General features: G+C 31.3%; 2 protein-coding genes and 1 pseudogene across 2 annotated transcripts; 1 reads left to right on the top strand and 2 right to left on the bottom strand.

The window, feature by feature from the left end:
* Window positions 1-15: 15 nt before the first annotated feature.
* Window positions 16-552, bottom strand: LOC150023368 (putative disease resistance RPP13-like protein 1). The gene has a single exon (XM_090297014.1). The coding sequence runs from the start codon at window positions 550-552 to the stop codon at window positions 16-18; it is 537 nt and encodes a 178-aa protein (XP_090153140.1).
* A 5093-nt stretch (window positions 553-5645) lies between these two features.
* Window positions 5646-10455, bottom strand: LOC137828601 (putative disease resistance RPP13-like protein 1; annotated as a pseudogene).
* A 3433-nt stretch (window positions 10456-13888) lies between these two features.
* On the top strand, window positions 13889-19901 carry LOC137829784 (cysteine-rich receptor-like protein kinase 25). The gene is made up of 8 exons (XM_068636738.2): window positions 13889-14414; window positions 14977-15265; window positions 17720-17842; window positions 17950-18083; window positions 18163-18376; window positions 18908-19145; window positions 19296-19446; window positions 19533-19901. The coding sequence occupies exons 1-8, from the start codon at window positions 13947-13949 to the stop codon at window positions 19839-19841; spliced, it is 1926 nt and encodes a 641-aa protein (XP_068492839.2). The 5' UTR covers window positions 13889-13946; the 3' UTR covers window positions 19842-19901.
* The last annotated feature ends 1167 nt before the right edge of the window (window positions 19902-21068 follow it).

Below are 21068 nucleotides of genomic sequence, written 5' to 3'. Positions count from 1 at the left end.
ATTGTCAGATGTCAACTAATTAAGGATGATTTCTTTGTCCTCATCTCTGCCATAAATAACCTCTTCAGCCACTAATGATGAGGATTCATATCTTTTCCTTGACACGTTATTAGCCAACCCAGATCGAACACCACTAGAAATTTTGAAATCATGAACAAGCTTTTGGTCTAAGAGAGATTCTAGATCATCTAGGAGTTCTATGATCTTGGATTCAAAACTGCTTACCTTGCTAGCACTGCTCTGGAATTCAGCTTTCAACTCACTTTTGGAGAATTCATAGTCTATTTGCTCCAACAGACCCTCTGCATCATACAAAGCCTCTCTAACCTCATGAAGCCATTGTTTGACCAATGAATTAGTGAACTGCTTTTGTTCTGCATCATCAATCACATCATTGATGTCCATCAGCTTCCTCTTCAACTTTTTCAGCATCTTAACATCGAGCTTTTTCCCACGAAAGTAGTGGAGAAGTTGATGAGAATGGAGCTTGTCAAACAGGAGCTGGAGAACAGCACCAAAAAGAGCACCACCAAGTGTTTCAAGGACTGGCATGGTTGGAAAGGAAGTTAGGAAATGAAAGAGAAGAAAGGGTTGTGAAAAATGGAAGTGCAGCTTAGTTAAGTGAATGAAGGAGTGAGAAAAGTTAATGAGTGAGTCATAGTTGATTATTCCGACAGCACATTGTGTGTTTCATAATATTTTCTGCCAACTTTAGTGAATTAGTTATTTTCAAAGGCTTACTTTATGAATAAAGACATCCAAGTATCCATTTCTCATTTTCTTTTTTCTATATTCGGAATGACTTTATGTGAATAAGTGTTGATAAAAAAAAATCTAAACAAATCAAAATTGAAGATGGAAAACGTCCATGAAAAACCAATCATCGTTAATTGAAAATGAAAATAAAAAACAAAGATTGAAAAAAAAACAAAATGAATTAGGCCACATAAACATGTTATTTTAGCATAATCAATTTATTAAAAAAGTAAATACATGAACAACTCGTCTACACACGTGTAGAACATTTGTGTGCACAAATCACCATATTAAAAGAAAATATTTTGGCAAGGACTAACATAAACGAAAAATATTAAAAGAAATTAACACGCGAATTTGAATTATCTGATCGGTGCTTAGAAAATATATGTTGGTGATGTTGTTCTTGACGAGTGACAATTTTTTTTTTAAAGTAAAACATCCAATATTTCTTCTTCTTAAAGAAAATGTATGTTCAATTCAAACACTTTCATTACAAAAATGTAATCACCACATAATCAAACAGTTGCTCCCGTGTCAGATAAGTTAATTTAATTTAATTAGGCTAATTCAAACTTGAAAGGTCTTGTTTATGACTTGTACTATTTTCAAATTTATTAAAAAATTTGATTATTTCAATGATCAATTTTAGTCCATTAACAAATTTCTTTTATGTTGACTTCTATTATAAATTACACTAGTCCATTAACAAAATTATTTAAGATTTATGGTAATGTTAAATAATTCCAAATACGAATAATCGATTTGATTAAAAAATAATTTGTGAGATTGAATCACTTACAAGAATGACCATCAATAAAGAGTATGAAGATGTTGTACATGTATATATTTGTATGTGCATGTGATTCATGTTTAGTTTTACAATATATAATTTTTAATTATATTTTATATTCTTGATGCTTATCATATTTGTTTGATAACAGAACACGATAGATGATAAAATTTCTCGTTCAAAAAACTGGTAAAAGACCTACAAGATTAAAGAATATGTTTAAGAAGATAAATAAAGATGACAAAATACCATTGTCTATTGATGTCCACACTAGTGTGGCCACTAGGCCATATGCAAAGAAATATAGGAGTTATCTCGGAGTACTGTCTTGTGAAATGATATTTATCTTAACCGAGTCCTGGGACACTACAAAAATAATCAGTATTATCTACGAATTTTTACCTACGGATCTGAGTCTGTAGGTAAATTCAGCATTACCTACAGATATTACCTACGAATAACATTATTTACCGACATTACCCACATTTTCTGAATCCGTAGGTAAATTCAGCATTACCTACCAACTATTACCCACATATCTTATTACCTACCAATTTTTACCTACAAATCTCTATTACCTACCAACTATTACCCACGAATCTATATTACCTACGAACTATCACCCACGGATCTCTATTACCTACCAACTATTATCATAATAATTATATACATAATATTAAAAATATTATTATAATATGAAGAATTATAAAATCATAATTAATATTCATAAATAATAATAACCATAACTAATAAGTATACATATTATTAATATTATAAAATTAGTAATATTAATATAATATTAGTATTATATTAATAATATTATGATTTTAATAATATAACAAAATTAATAATATTAGTAATAATAACATTAATAATATAAGTACTATTAATAAAATATTTATAAAATTAACATTATTTATAATATTAATAATATTAACACTATTTATAATATTTAAAAATATTATTAATATTTAATATTTTTTTTTAATAATATTAATAATAATATTTAATAAAATTAATAACATTTAATAAAATTAATAATATTTAATAATATTAATAATAATAATGATATTAAATATATGAATAATGTTATTAACTTTTATTTTATTAATTATATTATAATTGATAATCATACTCATAAGTATAATAATAATCATAACATGATAATAAACTTAACTGGTGTAATGGTTAAAGCTTCAATGGATATTCCTCAAGGGACTTGGCTTCGAGTCCCACCTGTTACACTTTAATTCTAGCAATAATAATTCTGCAACTATGGTTGATGTAAGTTAAAATATTAATATATATGAGTTTTTAGATCCCCAACTCATTCAATAAATTGGAAACAAGAAGTCAGAAACACAAACATACATCATCACTGCCTTAAAGAAGGGAGGAAAACCAATTTATTTTGCTCCGTACATCCATGAGTAAGTCCTTATTTATTAAATAAGTTATACTAAATTATTGACATAAGAGAAACTAACTCATTTGTTATATAGGTGTCATTGGAAACTATTGATCATATCTGTTCAAGATCATACCGCTACATGATTTTTCTCTTTGCATAAAAAACCCCTACCTATTTTGAACACATTATAAATAGGTACGACAGTTTCATTTAACATTTATTATTACTTATACATTATATAATGTTATGTATTCTAACATGAACTCTTATTATTTTAGTGCTTACTCTGGATATAACATGTTGAGTGGGAGGAGAAGTGCAAACGTACAAAGACCCATTTGGATGTACCTTGAGGTATTTAAAATATATTTGTTCACTCAATTTAATGTGTCTCACTCATTCATTTAATAAATTTATTTTCACATGCGGTCCAACAAACAATCTGGAAGTTATGAGTGCGGTTATTAGGTTATGCAGTGGATGTTGACTACTGTGCAAGCTGCAATTAATAAAGGTTGGGATCAGGTAATACCTAAATACAATAAACACATTAAAATTCGAAGTTTATTATTCATGTATTAATTCAAAAAAATTCAAATGTACAGTTTTTCAATGACCAACACCCGCTAGATTCAGAAGAATTGAAGTACGTGAGAATAACAAGGTCAAAGTATTTCATAACCATGTATAACACCTTAGAATAGATAAATTATTAGAATGACATATTTTTTCATATATTAGCAAAACTTTTTATCGAATGTTATAATTTGTTCTATGTATTTTTTATATTTAAAATGTGATTTTAAATGTTTTGATTTTCTAAAATTGGATATTTTATGCAGGTTTGAGGTTTTTTAAAATAAAAAAAAAAAAATTTTAAACCCACATATAACAACGGTTCTACGTAGAACCGTCTTTAAAAGTCTTGCATACAACGACGATTCCACGTGGAATCGTCTTTAAAAGTCCACATACAACGACGATTCCACATGGAATCGTCTTTAAAAATCCACATATAACAACGGTTCCAATGGGAATCGTCTTTAAAATTTGTTAAATAAACCGTTATAAATATGTTTATATTTTTTTATTACTATTTAGCATCCACTTATAAATTGGTTAAATAAACCGTCGTTATAAATATGTTTATAACAATGCTTTAGCAATCGTCATTAAAAATATTACTTATAACGACGCCCACAATAATAACGGTTTGAAAACCGTCTTTATATATCATTTTTAACTATCGTTAATGTACTTTTTTTTGTACTAGTGATACCACCACAACTCCTGATTGACAGCTTCATATGCTAGTGTTGAATCAATCACGCACAATGTTAAGCATAACTTTGTTTTATGATCAGATACAAATGGGGTAAACAACTTGTGTAAGTTTGATTTAAAGTTAGACATCACTCTCTTTAGATATCCACATATCAATTAGATTGGTTGAATTGAATATATATATGCAAAACTCTTAGGATATATGGTTCTACAAACCAAGAACAAATTTCTCTTTTAGGATTTTAAGTGAGTTTTGTCTCATATTGAATACTAATGAGTCTGAAAAAGTGCATAAGAAAGAAGACTCAAATTATATGGTTGATGATTTCTTGTTAGGGTTTGAATTGATATGACATTATATTTGCACTGGATTTAACTCTCTAAAATACAACACTGTATAACTATTCATTGTCAATCTTCTGAGAATACTGTTTGCAGCAAATGTGGGCAGAATCTACTGAAGATGGATATTGAATCATCTTCAAAGTCCAAACTACTTTTAAAATGTTGAATATGTTGAGTTTATGGAAGTCTAAGTTCAAGAGGAGGTGAATTGTATTTAGGATAATTTTCGCAAATATACTTTTTAAGAAATCCTGTCAGTAAAAGAACAAATTTATTTAAGGAACAACATATTAATTTTCTTGTTTAGGGTACAATTTAGAATAACAACAAATTAGTTTCCATAATTAATAAATTATATTTATGACTTAAGAATTATTGTCAAAGTTGTTCTTATCGTTATACATAATGAATATTGAAATCAGTATCAAAAGATAAATGCTTTAACACAATGAGTTATCAAAGATTCAAATTTCGGTTTATAAGCAAGATCTTGAAAACCAAATCAAGTGTGATCAAGTTCTTTAATTCTGATTTAAAATAGAAGCTTTAAAACAAACAATTTTTTGATTTGAGATTTAGTAGTTTCATAGTGTATTAAATTTTTTTCCTTAAAAGCTTTATTCAAACTAGTTATGCAAGAGTTTGATCAAGAATCAAATTAGAATTCAAAATAAGTAAACACTTTTTTGAATTCCTTTTAAAACCATATTTGATATGATGAGATCTAAAATAGTTCCATATCAAGATTTCTTTTAAATGACTTATTTTTAAGTATGAATCTGTGAAAGATTAAGGATACCTTGAAATTTAAGTTTGATTAAATTCTTTCAAAATCTTGAAAACAGAATATGGTCCAGATTAACACTGCATTAAAACAACAGGTTTAATTCTAAAACAACAAATTCATTTCATCACAAATTTGTATATTTCAGTTTTAGAGGCAGTGATTATGAAAGAATAATAGCTCACACAAATTTATACTAGTTCATTAATTATTGAGATACATCCAGTCCCATCTTACATCAAGATGGATTCCACTAAAAACACAACAATATTTACAAACAACCTAGTTCTTGAAACCTTCAAGAACCAAAAATACAAGATGAAAAACACTATCTCAGCAACTCTCTACTTTTAGAAACACTATCAAGAAGTATACACAAATACACTTTTACAAAGAAAGAGATTTAGGAAAGAGAACACCTTGTTGGTAGACTAAGGAATTCAAACCCGGATCCTCATAGCTGTACCAATTGATAGAACTTCTAATCCCAAGCCAAAAGAAACCAGCACAAGAACTCTTCAAAAGATTTTAGGAAAAACTTTCAAAAACTAACACATGAAAACCTCAAAGAAAAAACACTTGAAAACATGTAAGCACTTTGTATGTACTTGCAAGGGATGATTTGAAGTGTGATACAACTATCCTTTTATAGGATTCAAATAAAAATAATTTTCACAAAACAACTTTAAAAAATATTATAAAACATGTTAAAATGTGAAAGAACACAAGTATTTTGAAAAAGCACTTGATGGTAACATAACCAACCTTTGGTTAGTTAAAAACATAATACGTGAACAAAACTGAATTTTGGAGACAATTTTTTTTTTAAAAAAAACCAAAACAGTTTTGGTGCAGTACAGTTAATTCAATTGTTTTACCATACAACAAATTCAAATTTTAGTGCAGTAAAAAACAATTTTGAAAAACTTGAAACAAATTTTTAAAACTCATTTTTAGAGACCCTTGTTCTTGGGATCATTACCATGACTATGAGATATGAGGTTGAATCAAAATGAAAAAGGCCACTAAAACAACTCTATCCTAACTAAGACCACGATATGCATTCCTATACAACTTCAAACTTATTTTCTTCAACAAACACATCTTTATGAAAGTTGAGTAGAATCTTCGCTATCTTCAATAGAATCATCAAAACTCATCATTCACATATCTTTCAATCTAAATCCACAAAAACATACACTTTAATAATGCTTACAATTCTTTCAACTTCAAAACAGAATATCGATAATAAGACACTAAAAAGAGGAGAACTTGATAAGTGAAGAAAGTGATGAACTAGAGATTAAAATTTTGACTTAAATAAGATTGTATTTGAAATGCTTCAAAGATATTGTTGAGAATTGGAACCTAATGAAAATATAGGCATGTGAGAGTTGTTGTCGTAGTAAATTCAAACTTGGACTATGTCTTTTATGTTTACTTGTTTTAATCAACCCATAGATCTTTAATGTGAGCAATCTTTTCCCAGTCTTCGCCTTCTTCTTTCTTGCATCGTTGATGAAGCAAAGGGCAGCCATCAATGCGGAGGTTTGAAATGGATTCGGGAAGACCCTCCTCTGGCAAGCATTGGAGTACAGGACAAAATTGAATAAACATTGTCTGAAGAGAGGAGAGGTGACAGAGACCCTTGTAGTCCAGTTTCTTAAGATTTGGACAATGTTGTATGTATAGCTGAGTAAGGGAGACTGGGAGAAAACCTTCACCCGGGAAACACTCCACATCCTTTTCTTCAATAAATAAGTATTCCAGGGAAGGGTTGGTTCCCCAAGCCCCCTTTAGTGAAGCAACAAGCTTGGAGCAATTCAAGAGACTCATTTCTTTGAGATTTGATGGCAAACATCTCTCAGACAACTCCACTCCTGGACAATTATTTATCCTCAAATAAGTAAGAGATGGAAGGAGGGCACACATGCATTTTGGCATTGATTTCAATTTCTCCAATTCTTCAATATTAAATATTTGTAGCTGAGGTGCAAATAATCCTTCATTGGGAAATGATTCAAATTCAGAGCATTTTTTAATTGTCAGACTCCTTAAATGACCATGAGGGTGTCCTTGTGTTATCATCTGTAGGTTATGACACTCATTTACACAAAGAAGGCTGAGTTTTGGGAATAAATCTAGAGGGAAGTTCGTGAGAGAGTGGCACATTGAGTGATATCCAATTCTTCAAGGAAATCGTACTGGTTTAAGGGAATATTCATGCCCCGACAAGAATTAATATACAAGGATTCAAGAGAAGTATCAAATATGAGGAGCCCTAGTATATTAAATGAAGATGTCTCCATCTTCACACCTTCAATTTCTACCACCCTGGTAGTCGAAGCCACAACTTGTTCGCACCCAATAATAGATAGACTCATTAATTGGGGAAGGTGCTCTGGCAAGTTTCCTTTCAGTTTTGGACAATCCGCCACAGAAAGATCTTTAAGACTTGGAAAAGCACCCTTAATGCATTGCCATTCTTCCCATTCCTTCATATCATTAAAAATCAACGTTTCCAAGGATGCAAATGCAGGAGGGCTATTCCCGTAAAAATCGACATCTATCCTCACTATCTGATTAAGGCCTTCGATATTCAAGTACTTGAGAGATGTCAAAAGACCAAGGGAAGGTAACCATTGGCAATATTTACAATTATTTAAGGTTAAGGACATCATATTCAAGAAATTTTTTTCAGATAACCAACCTGGAAATTGTGTGCCACAATAGCCGAAGATTGAAAACTGCTCCAAATGTCTAGAAGGTTGCAGATTCTCAAGTACTTCTCTTTCTTTTATTGAATCCTCATTGTTCACTTTCAAATTCCATGCTAAACATAACCGCACAAGATGTCTTTTATTCTTCAAATCCACTGCTAATGCATCACATGGATCCATAATATTTTCAAGATTTGTAATCCACAACTGTCCGTGAAGATCAAGTTGTCCTAGTTGTTGAATACTAAACTCACTACTACTTTCGCCAACCTCAAACTCACCCATCCATACTTGAAGATTCTTCAACTTTCCTAAAAGCATTGGAGCCTTTGTTAAAGTAGTTCCCTCAAGTTCAAGGTAACACAACTTAGTAAGCTCATGCAAATTCGAAGGCAGCTCCTTCAAAAGGTTACACCAGTTCAACTTCAACACTTGCAAGTTATAGAGTGAACATATTGAGTCGGGAAGTCTAATTATGTTTGTTCCTGAAAGGTCTAATGAACGGAGATGTATAAGATCAGCTATAGTGTCAGGCACCTCTTTTATGTTAGGACAGGAACACAAAGATAAGAGGCGTAAGAATTTAAAGTTGGAGATTAAGTCTTGTATTGACATCCCACAATCTATATTCATGTAAAAAAATGTTCGTAGCCTTTTAGCATCACATAAAGTCGTATACTCATCACATCCAACACGATTCTTTACCATTGAAAAGTGACGAGTAGTAGTTGGTACGTTTCCTGGTTTATCAACACCCAACCTGTAGCACATTTCGCCAGAAACATATTTTGCTAAATCATTCAGAAGGTCGTGCATCACAAAGTATATCCTGTCTTTTGTAATTAATTGTGAAAGTTGTAGTCTTGTGTAATTAATTGTTGAAAGAATGACCTTGATAATAGATCATTGAAGTATTGTTCACCTACTTCTTTTGGAGACTTATTTTGCTGAGAGCATTGTAGAAAATTTTCAGCCATCCATGATAGAATTAACCTCTCCTTGTTAAACTCATAGTCTTTGGGGAATAATGCACAATAAGCAAAACATCTCTTGAGATGAGAAGGAAGATGGTAATAACTCAACAACAAAGCGGGGATGATTTTACTATTTTCTATAGGTAAGTCCCATATGTTGCTTATCAGTATACCTTCCCACTCAGCAACAGATGACTTTGACTGTAATAGAGCTCCTATCGTTTCAAGGGCCAAAGGCAGTCCTTGGCATTTTCCAGCTATCTTCATTCCAATCTCCTTCAACTCACAATTCAACTTAGAGTTGTCATCTTGCACTGCATGTTTAGCAAAAACTTGCCAACTGTGATCTTCTTGTAATTGCTTTAGTTGGTGAATATTGTTTGACTCCAAGGTAGACGCAACTTTGTTACTGCGTGTTGTCACAAGAATTTTACTTCCATTGACCCCATATTTAAGAGGAGTTTGCAATGATTTCCATTGGTCTCGATCTTCATTCCAAACATCATCCAAAACCAGGAGAAATTTCCTTCCTGTCAAAGATTCTTTCAATCGTCCCTGAACCATTTCTAGGTTTCTGCTATCATCAATTGACTTATGGATTGCCTCACGAATTGCTCTGGTTAACTTGAAAACATCAAATTCATCAGAAACGCAAACCCAGGCTTTGATGGCAAATTTAGCCTCTGGATCATTGTATACATGTTGAGCAAGTGTGGTCTTACCCATCCCGCCCATACCCACAATAGAAAATATTGAAAGCTGGTTATGATTTTCATTGTCAGATGTCAGCCAATTAAGGATGATTTCTTTGTCATCATCTCTGCCATAAATAACCTCTTGAGCCACCAAAGATGAGGATTCATTTCTTTTCCCTGACACGTTATTAGCCAACCCAGATCCAACACCACTAGAAATTTGGAAATCTTGAACAAGCTTTTGGTCTAAGAGAGATTCTAGATCATCTAGGATTTCTAACATCTCAGATTCAAAACTGCGTACCTTGCTAGCACTGCTCTGGAATTCAGGTTTCAACTGAGTTTTGGAGAATTCATAGTCTATTTGCTCCAACAGATCCTCTGTATCATATAACGTGTCTCTAACCTCATCAAGCCATTCTCTGACCAATGAATTAGTGAACTGCTTTCGTTCTGCATCATCAATCACAGCATTGATGTCCATCAGCTTCCTCTTCAACTTTTTCAGCATCTTAACATCGAGCTTTGTCCCACGAAAGTAGTGGAGAAGTTGATGAGAATCGAGCTTGTCAAACAGAGCTGGAGAACAGCACCAAAAAGAGCACCACCAAGTGTTTCAAGGACTGGCATGGTTGGAAAGGATGTGGCGAAATCAAAGAGAAGAAAGGGCGTTGAAAATTGGAAGTGCAGCTTAGTTACATGAATGAAAGAGTCACAAAAGTTAATGAGTGAGTTTCATAATATTTTATACCAACTTTGAATTAGTCTATTTGGGTGGCTTTATTTTATACCTACTTATTACATCTTACATTACTATTAAATGGATCATTTCCCATTTTCTTTTGTCTTTATTAAGAATGAATTTATGCCAATGACTTTAGAAAATTGTAGAATTAAATTTACAATTACAAATTTATAGAGATTACGGTTAATTTATATTTCCAAAACTATGAAATGTGATATATATCTACTTTAATTCATTTAGTCAATTTAGATGGCTAACTGATGAATAAAATAACCCCAATGCTCACTTAATCATGAAAAGAACAAATAAGAAAACTGAATAAAGAATACAAAACTCTGATCACACTTCTTAATGTTCACATATTCAATTTTACTTAATATAATCAAATCAGAGCAAAAGCTCAGTAGCAGAAACAGTACATATGCTAATAAATTGAGTAAGTAGTTAAAGCTCATTATGAGATAGGCTAATAAAGCGAAGTTGGAGAATACATAATCAATATTGTCCGCAGATGATAAAAAGCAAAAATTCATTAGCACATTCAATAATAGCGAAATAAATAAGGATAATTTTAAAAATAATTATTTAAATTTAATAATTTACTATTACATTTAAAATAAATAAAACAAAAATATCTTGTCTAGTGTGTAATTCGTCTAAAAGCTCTATGAAGAATAATATGTTCGACTTCAATGTGCTTAAGTTCTTTGATATTAATATTCGTAGTGACAATTTTTGTTATCATTTTCCTATTAGATAGGAGTTTTCTTTAGTAAGTTGAGTTAAAATTAATACTAATGGTGGTACAACAAGTTCTCCTAGTCTTGCACTTGTGGTGATATTTTTCATGGGAGTATGGAAGAGTTCATTGGTGGTTTATCTGCTTTCCTCGATATTCAAACCACTTTGGTTATTGGTGGTTAATTACATACGCTATTTTAAAAAATATCATATGAAAATTTGAAGTTACCATACCTCTCCCTAATTAAATTTAGAAGTATTCTTACAAAAGGGACCGAGAACACTCAAATAAGCTGATAGCAGACTTTTCTTAACTGATCTTCTTAAAGGCTTCTACTTCTTGCACCCCCACAATTTTAAATATCCCAAAATTAACTTTGATCTATAATTTGAAAAGGGGCACCATGTTGGATTTCCTTTGTCACTGTTCATCTTCATCATTGAATATCAACTGCTGGTGGAGGGTTTTTGTAGTTGTTTGAGGCAAGGTGGAGGAGTATGCTATGTTGCCGAAATGTTGTTTGGGTTGTAGAGGTGAGTTAAGTTTTTTTTAGGAGCATGGTAGTTATGGAGATTTCGGGGTTACTAGATATCAGGATCCGGTAATGTATTACGGATTCATGAATCCAAAATTGATTAAATTTTGTTTTCCAGATGATGGATTGTTCTGAAAGCAAATTTTGCATAAATTGTTAATTTTCCGAGTGCTGAATCTGGAAGCCTAATTCTGTTACGGATAGGTGAATCCATAATACTTTTTTTTGAATTATGGATTTTTGAATCCAGAATGCATATTTCTGTTACGGATTGGTGAATCTGGAATGTTTTTTTGGAATGATGGGTTTCTGAATGTGGAATGTATATTTTGACTTACGAATTGGTGGATCCGAAAGTTTACCGGAAGTGTCAATCCAAAAAAATTTCGGATTCCATAATCCAGAATGTAAAAAAATAATTACAGTTTAAGTGAATTTTGGGGTTTTTAAAAAATAATAGGGACAATATGATCTTTCCATAATATTGTGGTGGTGCAGAAAGAAAAATGTAGGGGTGCAAGAAGAAACTGCCCTTCTTGAATATGGGTTTCTAGCTCCTCAATAGGTTGGGCTTTCGGCTTCTCTCCAGGTTGGGCTTTCGGCTTCTCTTCAGGTTGGGCTTTCGGCTTCTCTCCTGGTTGGGCTTTCGTATTCTCTCTTGGTTGGGCTTCCGGCTTCTCTACTCACAGATGAGTGTGTGTACCTGCAAGACGCTCTGATGCAAAAGTCAGAAATAGTTTTGCATTAATCAGGTAAAATTCACTCTTACTTACCTCTTATGTTGATCCTCTATTTATAGGATTTTCTTATTGGGCTTATACCTTATTTGGGTCTTTCTTTATGCACTTCCTTATTATTTTAAACACACCAATTAATTTGGATTTTTTTCTTGATTTGTACCTTGCTACAATGATTATATATTATATTATATAAATATCTTTATTTTATTCTTTATATACATAGTTCTCGACATAACTTCTCGGTGCAACATTTCGGTTATATCTCTCGGTACTATCAGTATAAAAATAGAAAACAAAGATTGAAAAAAAAAAACAAAAATGATTAAAGCCACGAAGACATGTTATTTCAGCAAAATCAATTACTTATAAAAGTAAATACATGAACAATGCACAAATCACCATACTAAAAGAAAATATTTTAGCAAGGACTAACATAAACGAAAAATATTAAAAGAAATTAACACGCGAATTTGAATTATCTGATCGGTGCTTAGAAAATATATGTTGGTGATGTTGTTCTTGACGAGTGACAATTTTTTTTTTAAAGTAAAACATCCAATATTTCTTCTTCTTAAAGAAAATGTATGTTCAATTCAAACACTTTCATTACAAAAATGTAATCACCACATAATCAAACAGTTGCTCCCGTGTCAGATAAGTTAATTTAATTTAATTAGGCTAATTCAAACTTGAAAGGTCTTGTTTATGACTTGTACTATTTTCAAATTTATTAAAAAATTTGATTATTTCAATGATCAATTTTAGTCCATTAACAAATTTCTTTTATGTTGACTTCTATTATAAATTACACTAGTCCATTAACAAAATTATTTAAGATTTATGGTAATGTTAAATAATTCCAAATACGAATAATCGATTTGATTAAAAAATATTTTTAAATTTAACTATTTATATATATAAAATGTTATTTGTAATCCGTATTGACCTCTGTTATATTTTAAATCTCTCTTTACTTCATTAAATTTGATTTAAAGTTTTATCTTTCAATTTAAAACCCATCTTTTTAATTTCTCTAACTTGAACAACAAGTTCTCCAATTCTTTTTCTTTTGAAAGAAAATAAATAAAATGTAACATATATATATATATATATATTTCATGATAAGATTATAAAATCCAAATAATTTTTCATATAAATAAGAATTTACAATTATTAGACATATAAACAAAATATTTAACAAAAAAAAAAACTAAAACAAAGTTTTTCAAATTTATAGGAAACCATAAACTCATCTTATCAAATATCAACAACTTATTCAAATCAAATAATAATAAACTTATGTCATGTATAATGAGTTTTAAATTACTCCTACCATTGTCTCACCATAATTCACTTCACTTTCTCAACCCTGTCCATAACCCTGTCCATGAAAATTCTTCTGTAATGTAGCATCAAAACTTCATGGGGATGAAAACAACAAAAATCATGATCCCTATTAGGGTTGTTCTTAGCTTCATGCTCCTCCTTTTCATCACAGCAAGTGCTCAAGTTCCAATTTACATGAACAATTTTTGTGACAACTCAACTTCTGTTAGCCCTTCATACAAAGCCAACGTTGACACCTTCCTCTCATGGGTAACCACAGACTCATACAAAGGAGATGGATACAACTACACCACTGTAAATAACAACAACCACAACAATGATGATGATGTTTATGGATTGTACAGCTGCAGATACGACATCACAGGGTATTTTTGCCAGTTCTGCATCACCACTGCTAAAAAGGAACTCTCTCAAAGGTGTCCCAACACTGTAAGAGGTATCATATGGTATGATGTATGCATCATCCGTTACTCAAACCAAAATTTCATTGGCAAAGTTAGTTTAACCCCAATATGGAACACTACCGGAACCAGAAAAATCAAGGTAATGCTTCAGCAAGGAATTTGAAAACTCAGGTAGTTTAAGATAGATGATTTCTTTTCAACATGACATCATTGTTAACTATGTTTTTGAGGTTAAGAAGTCTGATAAATCACTTTCAAAAGCCTTTTTCCTTTTAACTATGTTTTTTAATCTGCAAAATTCAAAGTTAAAACTTTGAATAAGAAACAAATGACATATACTCTAGTAACTTTTAAAAATTATTCTAAATCTGCAAAGTTTACTGTAAATGGTTTAGAATTGAATCTGTCTACACAGTTCTTTTTTATAGACACCATTTGTCATTCACTTTCATCGTATGTGTTATGCATATGTCATATGATGTCTTGTTTGAGTTAATTCATACATTTATTTTGTTTTTTAAAATATTCTCCAATAAAATTCTCATCACTAAAAAAAGCTTTTAGTGTGATTCCATGAAATGAAACTATTTTTATACTGAAGTTTTTTCTAGTCTTTTGAAGGTCCTCATGCAAACCAATCATTTTGATGTGTGATATTCTATAATCAAATTTGTATCTTAAATTTGTTCATCCAAGCACAGGACTCATCAGAAGTTAAGAAAGCTGAGGATTCTATGCAGAGTTTGATCAGAAAAGCAACTGTAGAGAGCAAGACATTTTGGGCAGTGGATGAGTTTGAATGGATTGACAATGAGAAAAGATATGGTTGGGTGCAGTGTGATAGAGTTATTCAAAATGATGAGTGTGGTGAGTGCTTGCATGCAACTTTAGACATATTTCCAGAGTGTTGTTCCACAAATGTACAGTGGGCAATTTTTGGTCCAAGCTGTAGCATCAGGATGGATGATCAAAATCTCTACCAGAGTTCAGGTTAGGGTTAATTTGGAATTGTTTTTGAGTATTTATATGAAAAATAAGTTAATCATTTTTTAATAGCTAAAAGTAATTTATATGGGGTAAAAAAACTATCTCTTAAAAAAATGAGTGAAACTTTAGATTTTTCCATTTTATATACAGAGGCTACATATAATTATAAAACGATTTTTTTAAAAATTGAAATAAAAAATATCATTTCTATCTTTTTAGCACAATTTAGTTTTAGTTTTGGTCTTCTAGATTATTTGTAAAGATAACATCTTTTTGTTTATTTTAGGAGAAATTATATCCAACTGTAATATTTGAGCTTGTTCATGGTATGGTATGTATATGATAAATGTTTATTTTATATACCAGCAATTTATAATAAATAAATAATTTTAGATATATATATATATATAAATTATATTTTAATTAAAATTCATAAAAAGTAATTCTTTTAGTACATAAATTAACTTTAAAATTTTGATAAATAATTATTGTCATATTAGTGTTTATAAGAATTATAGTATATTTAAAAAAAAAATATTTAAATTCAATTTAGAGTAGGAGAAAGAGCCAGGGTTCATATGCCCACTACAATCTTTGAAGCATTAAGCATAAAATAAAAGAGATGGTGGAAGTAAAACTTCAATGCACAATTGAGGATGAAACTTCTATACTTAAAAAAAAAGAGTCTAATGTCATTATTGCTATAGAAATATTATAGACTTTGTATGATCTCAGTAACTACTTTACAGGGTAGCATATAAATTTACTGTGTAATATTCGTTATGCCTTTAAGATGTTTGGTAAAATGTTTAAATAAGAGGAACTTTAACATGAGCGAAGAATGCTTAAAGAATAGTAACTTTAGGATATATTGATCAATGATTTTGAATTATTTATGTATATAAATAGAAATAATAATATTTTGGTAGATTTTTGAGATGTGAGTGAATTTATTACAGAGATTATGTATTGTTCCTAACTTAAACTATCGGGTAATGATGAAGAGGGTAAGACATACCTTGATTACGTTTTATATGCACTCAGATTTTTGTGTCGGAGATCGCATATAATTAGAGATAGTCATTTATAGTTTATCATAGTCAAATTTGTTATTAGACTTATTATATCATTCGTTATTGGATCACCCAGAAATATCCAGTAATAAGTAAGTGTGTTGCTGATTTTATATCAACTAACAATAATGCTAAATGACAGTATATAAACTCATTTGTGAGGTTGAGTAACAACTTAAAATTAGAAGGCTCTGGATAACTTGGTGACTTCCTTATTCTACTGTAAATAGTTGTCTGTTTTTGTTTATTAGAGTTAAAACTATGGTTGATTTCCATGTGATTGTTTCCTATATTCAGAATATTCTTAAAGTGATATACTCACAATTTTTCTGTAATGCCTCAGATCCAGTATGTTCAATTTTGTGATTCTTATCAATGAAGTTGTGCATGTGTGGGTTTATAAGTATGAGATGAACTAATATAGGTGAAGTGTATGACATCTGTAATGTCGATAATTTCTAAATTATGCAGCGGTAAGGAGTGCAGAGGATTTCTTTTTGTGATCCAGCAAGGTACACTCCCCTGTATCTAGTTTATGGAATATAACTTAAAACAAGAGTATGGATTTTTCCAATATTGTGACTATAAGAGTTTCAGATGTATCCTGTTTGCTTAGGTAAGAACTAATCTTCATAGAATTATAATGTATGTGTTAGCAACATGGCCTAACGACAGTGCTTATTATTTCATTAATATGCATTATTGTTAGATTCCCTTTTCTGTTTCCGTATGGTTCTTGTAGCCAATGATTGGCACAAGTACTTGTGTATAAAAACTGTTCTATGGAGGAATACAAATCAGAGAGAAGCATTTTCTATAGAATTTTAGTGTAGAGTTGATAGGATTATTTATTAGTGTTCTTATCTGTAGCCTAACAGCATGTTATTGGAGTTTATGAATTTTTAGAGATGTTTATGTACATATTCTGTTATGGATGCAAGATAAGCATATTTTAGGCAATCATTTACAGAGAAGCCATTCATTACTACAAGAACAAATATCATTGGGTGGTACCCTTTATTGGATGTTACATTTTTCATACAACAATTAGATTCTTTTTTCCCTATATGATCCAACCTGATATGTGACAAACAAAAACTTAATTAGCAAATTACTATCCAAAACAAGACTTTTATTGAAAGGGCCTCACTGGTATTGAATGAAAGTGATATTGATCCATAACATGTGACATTGACATTATATTGCCTCTATTGAATTGCTATGCCTAATCTGCAAACATATCACATTTACTTTCGTTTCTGTTATAATGATGAGCACTTTATTCAGGCTGAGTTCAGTTATTTTCTTTCTTTTTGCAGAATGTGAATTTGAATGATGTGTACATGATTCAAAATATAATTGTTCATGTTTTATACTGTTGTAGGCAATGGAGGTACTAGTAGTAAGTCAAGAAATTTGATAATTTCGTTTAGTGTGTTGGGTGCTGTAGCAGCTCTACTATGTTTCAGTGTCTACTGCTTCTGGTACAGGAAAAGAGTAAGAAAAGGTAACTTGCTGCAGTAACACTTGCTTGATTTTTTAAAATAGATTTCTTTCTCATATTCAAATATGGCCATTTATCTCAAATATGAACTCAAAAACATGTCATTGTAGATAAGATGATGCTTGATGAGGAAAAATTGAATGGAGATCTGCCTACAATCCCATTAATAGCAGTTCTACATAGTACTAATAACTTTTCAGAAGCATTTAAATTAGGGGAAGGTGGATTTGGCCCCGTTTACAAGGTATTAATGATTTGGAATTTGAAAGATTCTTTACATTTGGCATTTTCTATATGTTCACATTTGTTGCAACTTTTATCAGGGAATTCTACCAGATGGAAGACAAATTGCAGTGAAAAGGCTTTCAAAATTTTCTGGTCAGGGCTCACAGGAGTTCAAGAATGAAGTAATGTTTATAGCTAAATTGCAACATCGTAACCTTGTGAGACTTTTGGGGTGCTGCTTGGAGGAAAATGAGAAGATACTAGTATACGAGTATATGTGTAATGCAAGCCTCGACTTTCACCTCTTTGGTGGTATGTTTTACAAATAGTTTTAGTGAATAACATTTTTCATGAGTTTTTGTGCTTTTTACTGCATTTTCTGAGCTCCAAAATAATCATGGTCTGTGGAAATCAATCAAGTGAAGGTGCTATTGGCTTTAAAGTATTAATATGGAACTGAATACAGTGTATATTATTTGCTTATATGACATGTGCTGTATGATTTTGTTATCTAGTTTTTTTTAAGAATAAGAGCACGAACTCATCATCATCATAATAATAATAATAATACCATGGAAAGTTTATGGAGCAAAGTTCATTTGAATTCATAATGTGAAACTGAATTCAAATTATCTTAATGTAACCAATAATCATAACATATCCTCAAGGGAAACAGGTAAACTCTTGAAAGTTGGTGAAATAAGTAATAATTCTGTTGTTATTTTTGTTTCCATGTTAAGTCCAACAATTACTATTTGGTATTTGCTGAGTCCTTAAGTTCTGTTTTTCTTTGCAATGCTGCTCTTCCTTTTTCTGAGATATCTTCTTTGTCTTGGTTGTCAGATGATGAGAAGAGAAAGCAACTTGATTGGAGACTAAGATTAAGCATTATCAATGGAATAGCAAGAGGTATTTTATATCTTCATGAGGACTCTCGACTCAAAGTAATTCATAGAGATCTCAAAGCTAGCAATGTTCTATTAGACGATGAGATGAATCCCAAGATCTCGGATTTTGGATTGGCCAGAGCATTTGAAATAGGACAGAACCAAGCCAATACAAAACGAGTAGTGGGCACCTAGTGAGTTCTATTATTACCTTACGTTGCTTTAAAGAATAGGATTTTTCTAATGCAGTTTTAAGCACTTAACCATCTGAAAAATGAAATTTTTGCTTGTATTTATCATTCAATGTATAAGAGGAATAACAAAGTTCTCTTGCTTCCCTCCAGTGGATACATGGCTCCAGAGTATGCTATGGAAGGATTATTTTCTGTGAAATCAGATGTTTTCAGCTTTGGAGTTCTTGTCCTAGAAATCATTTGTGGAAGAAAGAACAGTGGATTCCATCGATCAGAACATGGTCAAAGTCTTCTCTTATATGTGAGCTTTCCCTCATATTGATCCAGGAGTTATTGAACCATACTAACTATTGCCTAACAACATTCACAAATCACAATTACATGCAGGCTTGGAGCATATGGTGTGCAGGAAAATGTTTGGAATTGATGGATCCAGCACTGATAAAATCCTTCATAGCTAGTGAGGTTGTCAAGTGCTTACACATTGGATTGCTGTGTGTTCAACAAGATGCAGCAGATAGACCAACCATGTCTACGGTTGTTCTAATGCTAGGTAGTGAATCAATGGCCCTTCCAAAACCCAATCACCCTGCATTTTCTGTTGGAAAATTGACCTCTAAAGAAGCATCAGCTTCAAGAAGTTCCAAGAATCTTTCTATTAATGATGTAACAGTCTCAACTGATTTAGCAAGGTAATAGAGAATATTAGTATGTATTCATTCCATTGAAATCCATAACATTAATAACGCAAAGACACATTAACAACATCATGAATCACCTTTTGTTTGTCACTTTGGAATACCATTTATTCAATGGTATGTCATCAATGTCATCAAGAAGTAAGTCTAAGAACTAGTCTAAGTTTCATTATGTTCTTGCTCCACAACAGAAAAAGCAAGAAGATATTGATTATTGGGGTCTCTTCCAACAACCATTAGACTTTGTTATCAAATAACACCCATATAGACCCATGATTGGTCTGCATAACCTTGCAGCTGAATTTCTAATTATTGGAACTTACAACTGTTGCCAACATAGACCCTATGTATGCATTTATGGGGAGTAAGACTATAACATGTTTTACTCACTATTAGTCTCTTTCCCTCCATGCCACAAACATGGTTATAAATGTTGCATACTTGAACCTCATATCATCCATTATCTCACTTAACTTTACCTTGTTGCACAAGATCTTAACTTTTTTGCAACCCACTTAGATCTCTTATTTTTGTTGTTGAAAAACCTTCCACGGTTGTGCTCTGCTTTCAAAGTCTTTAACTTGTAGGTTTCACTCCTACCCACTTTACTCACATAAGCCAAAAACCCACAATCACAGTGACTATTCACCCTCTCCCTTTTGTTCATTTTAATCCAAATGTGTTAGCAAAGTCCATTCCCCAACCTAAATGAAAAATTCTGACATGTTTTGTTTGGTTTGTATCTGTTGTAGTTACCAAATATTTGACCATTACTATCAGAATCTTCAAAATAGAGGTATTCAGTTTCATACCCATATGACAAATCAATGTCTTCAACTTCGATTTTTCACCCTCATACTTTCTTCTCGCACGGCACATAGGTCAGACAAAAAAATCCATTTTATCCTTTTATCCTTAATAAAAGTAATTTTCAGGATCCATAAATACCTTTTTAAGATTTTATAATCTACAATGTCTCATTATTTTGTATTTCGGATTCACCGATTCGAAACGTATTTTCACATTCAGATATACGTTCTGAATTGATCAATTTAGAGTGTTAAGTTATATTTTGAATTGGTCAATCTAGGATTATTTCTTGTTGGAAATCCCACATCGACTAGACATTAGAGTCTTTTATAATATATAAGTGGGTCCAAACCTCACTTCATTGAGTTGGTTTTATGAGGTTGAGTTAGGCTTAAAGTTCACTTCTTAACATGGT

The sequence above is a fragment of the Phaseolus vulgaris genome, chromosome 11 (assembly GCF_051622355.1).
Source record: "Phaseolus vulgaris cultivar YP4 chromosome 11, ASM5162235v1, whole genome shotgun sequence".
Lineage (NCBI taxonomy): Eukaryota > Viridiplantae > Streptophyta > Magnoliopsida > Fabales > Fabaceae > Phaseolus > Phaseolus vulgaris.
The sequence above is the reverse complement of the archived record's forward strand: the minus strand, read 5'-3'. Positions and strand labels throughout refer to the sequence as shown.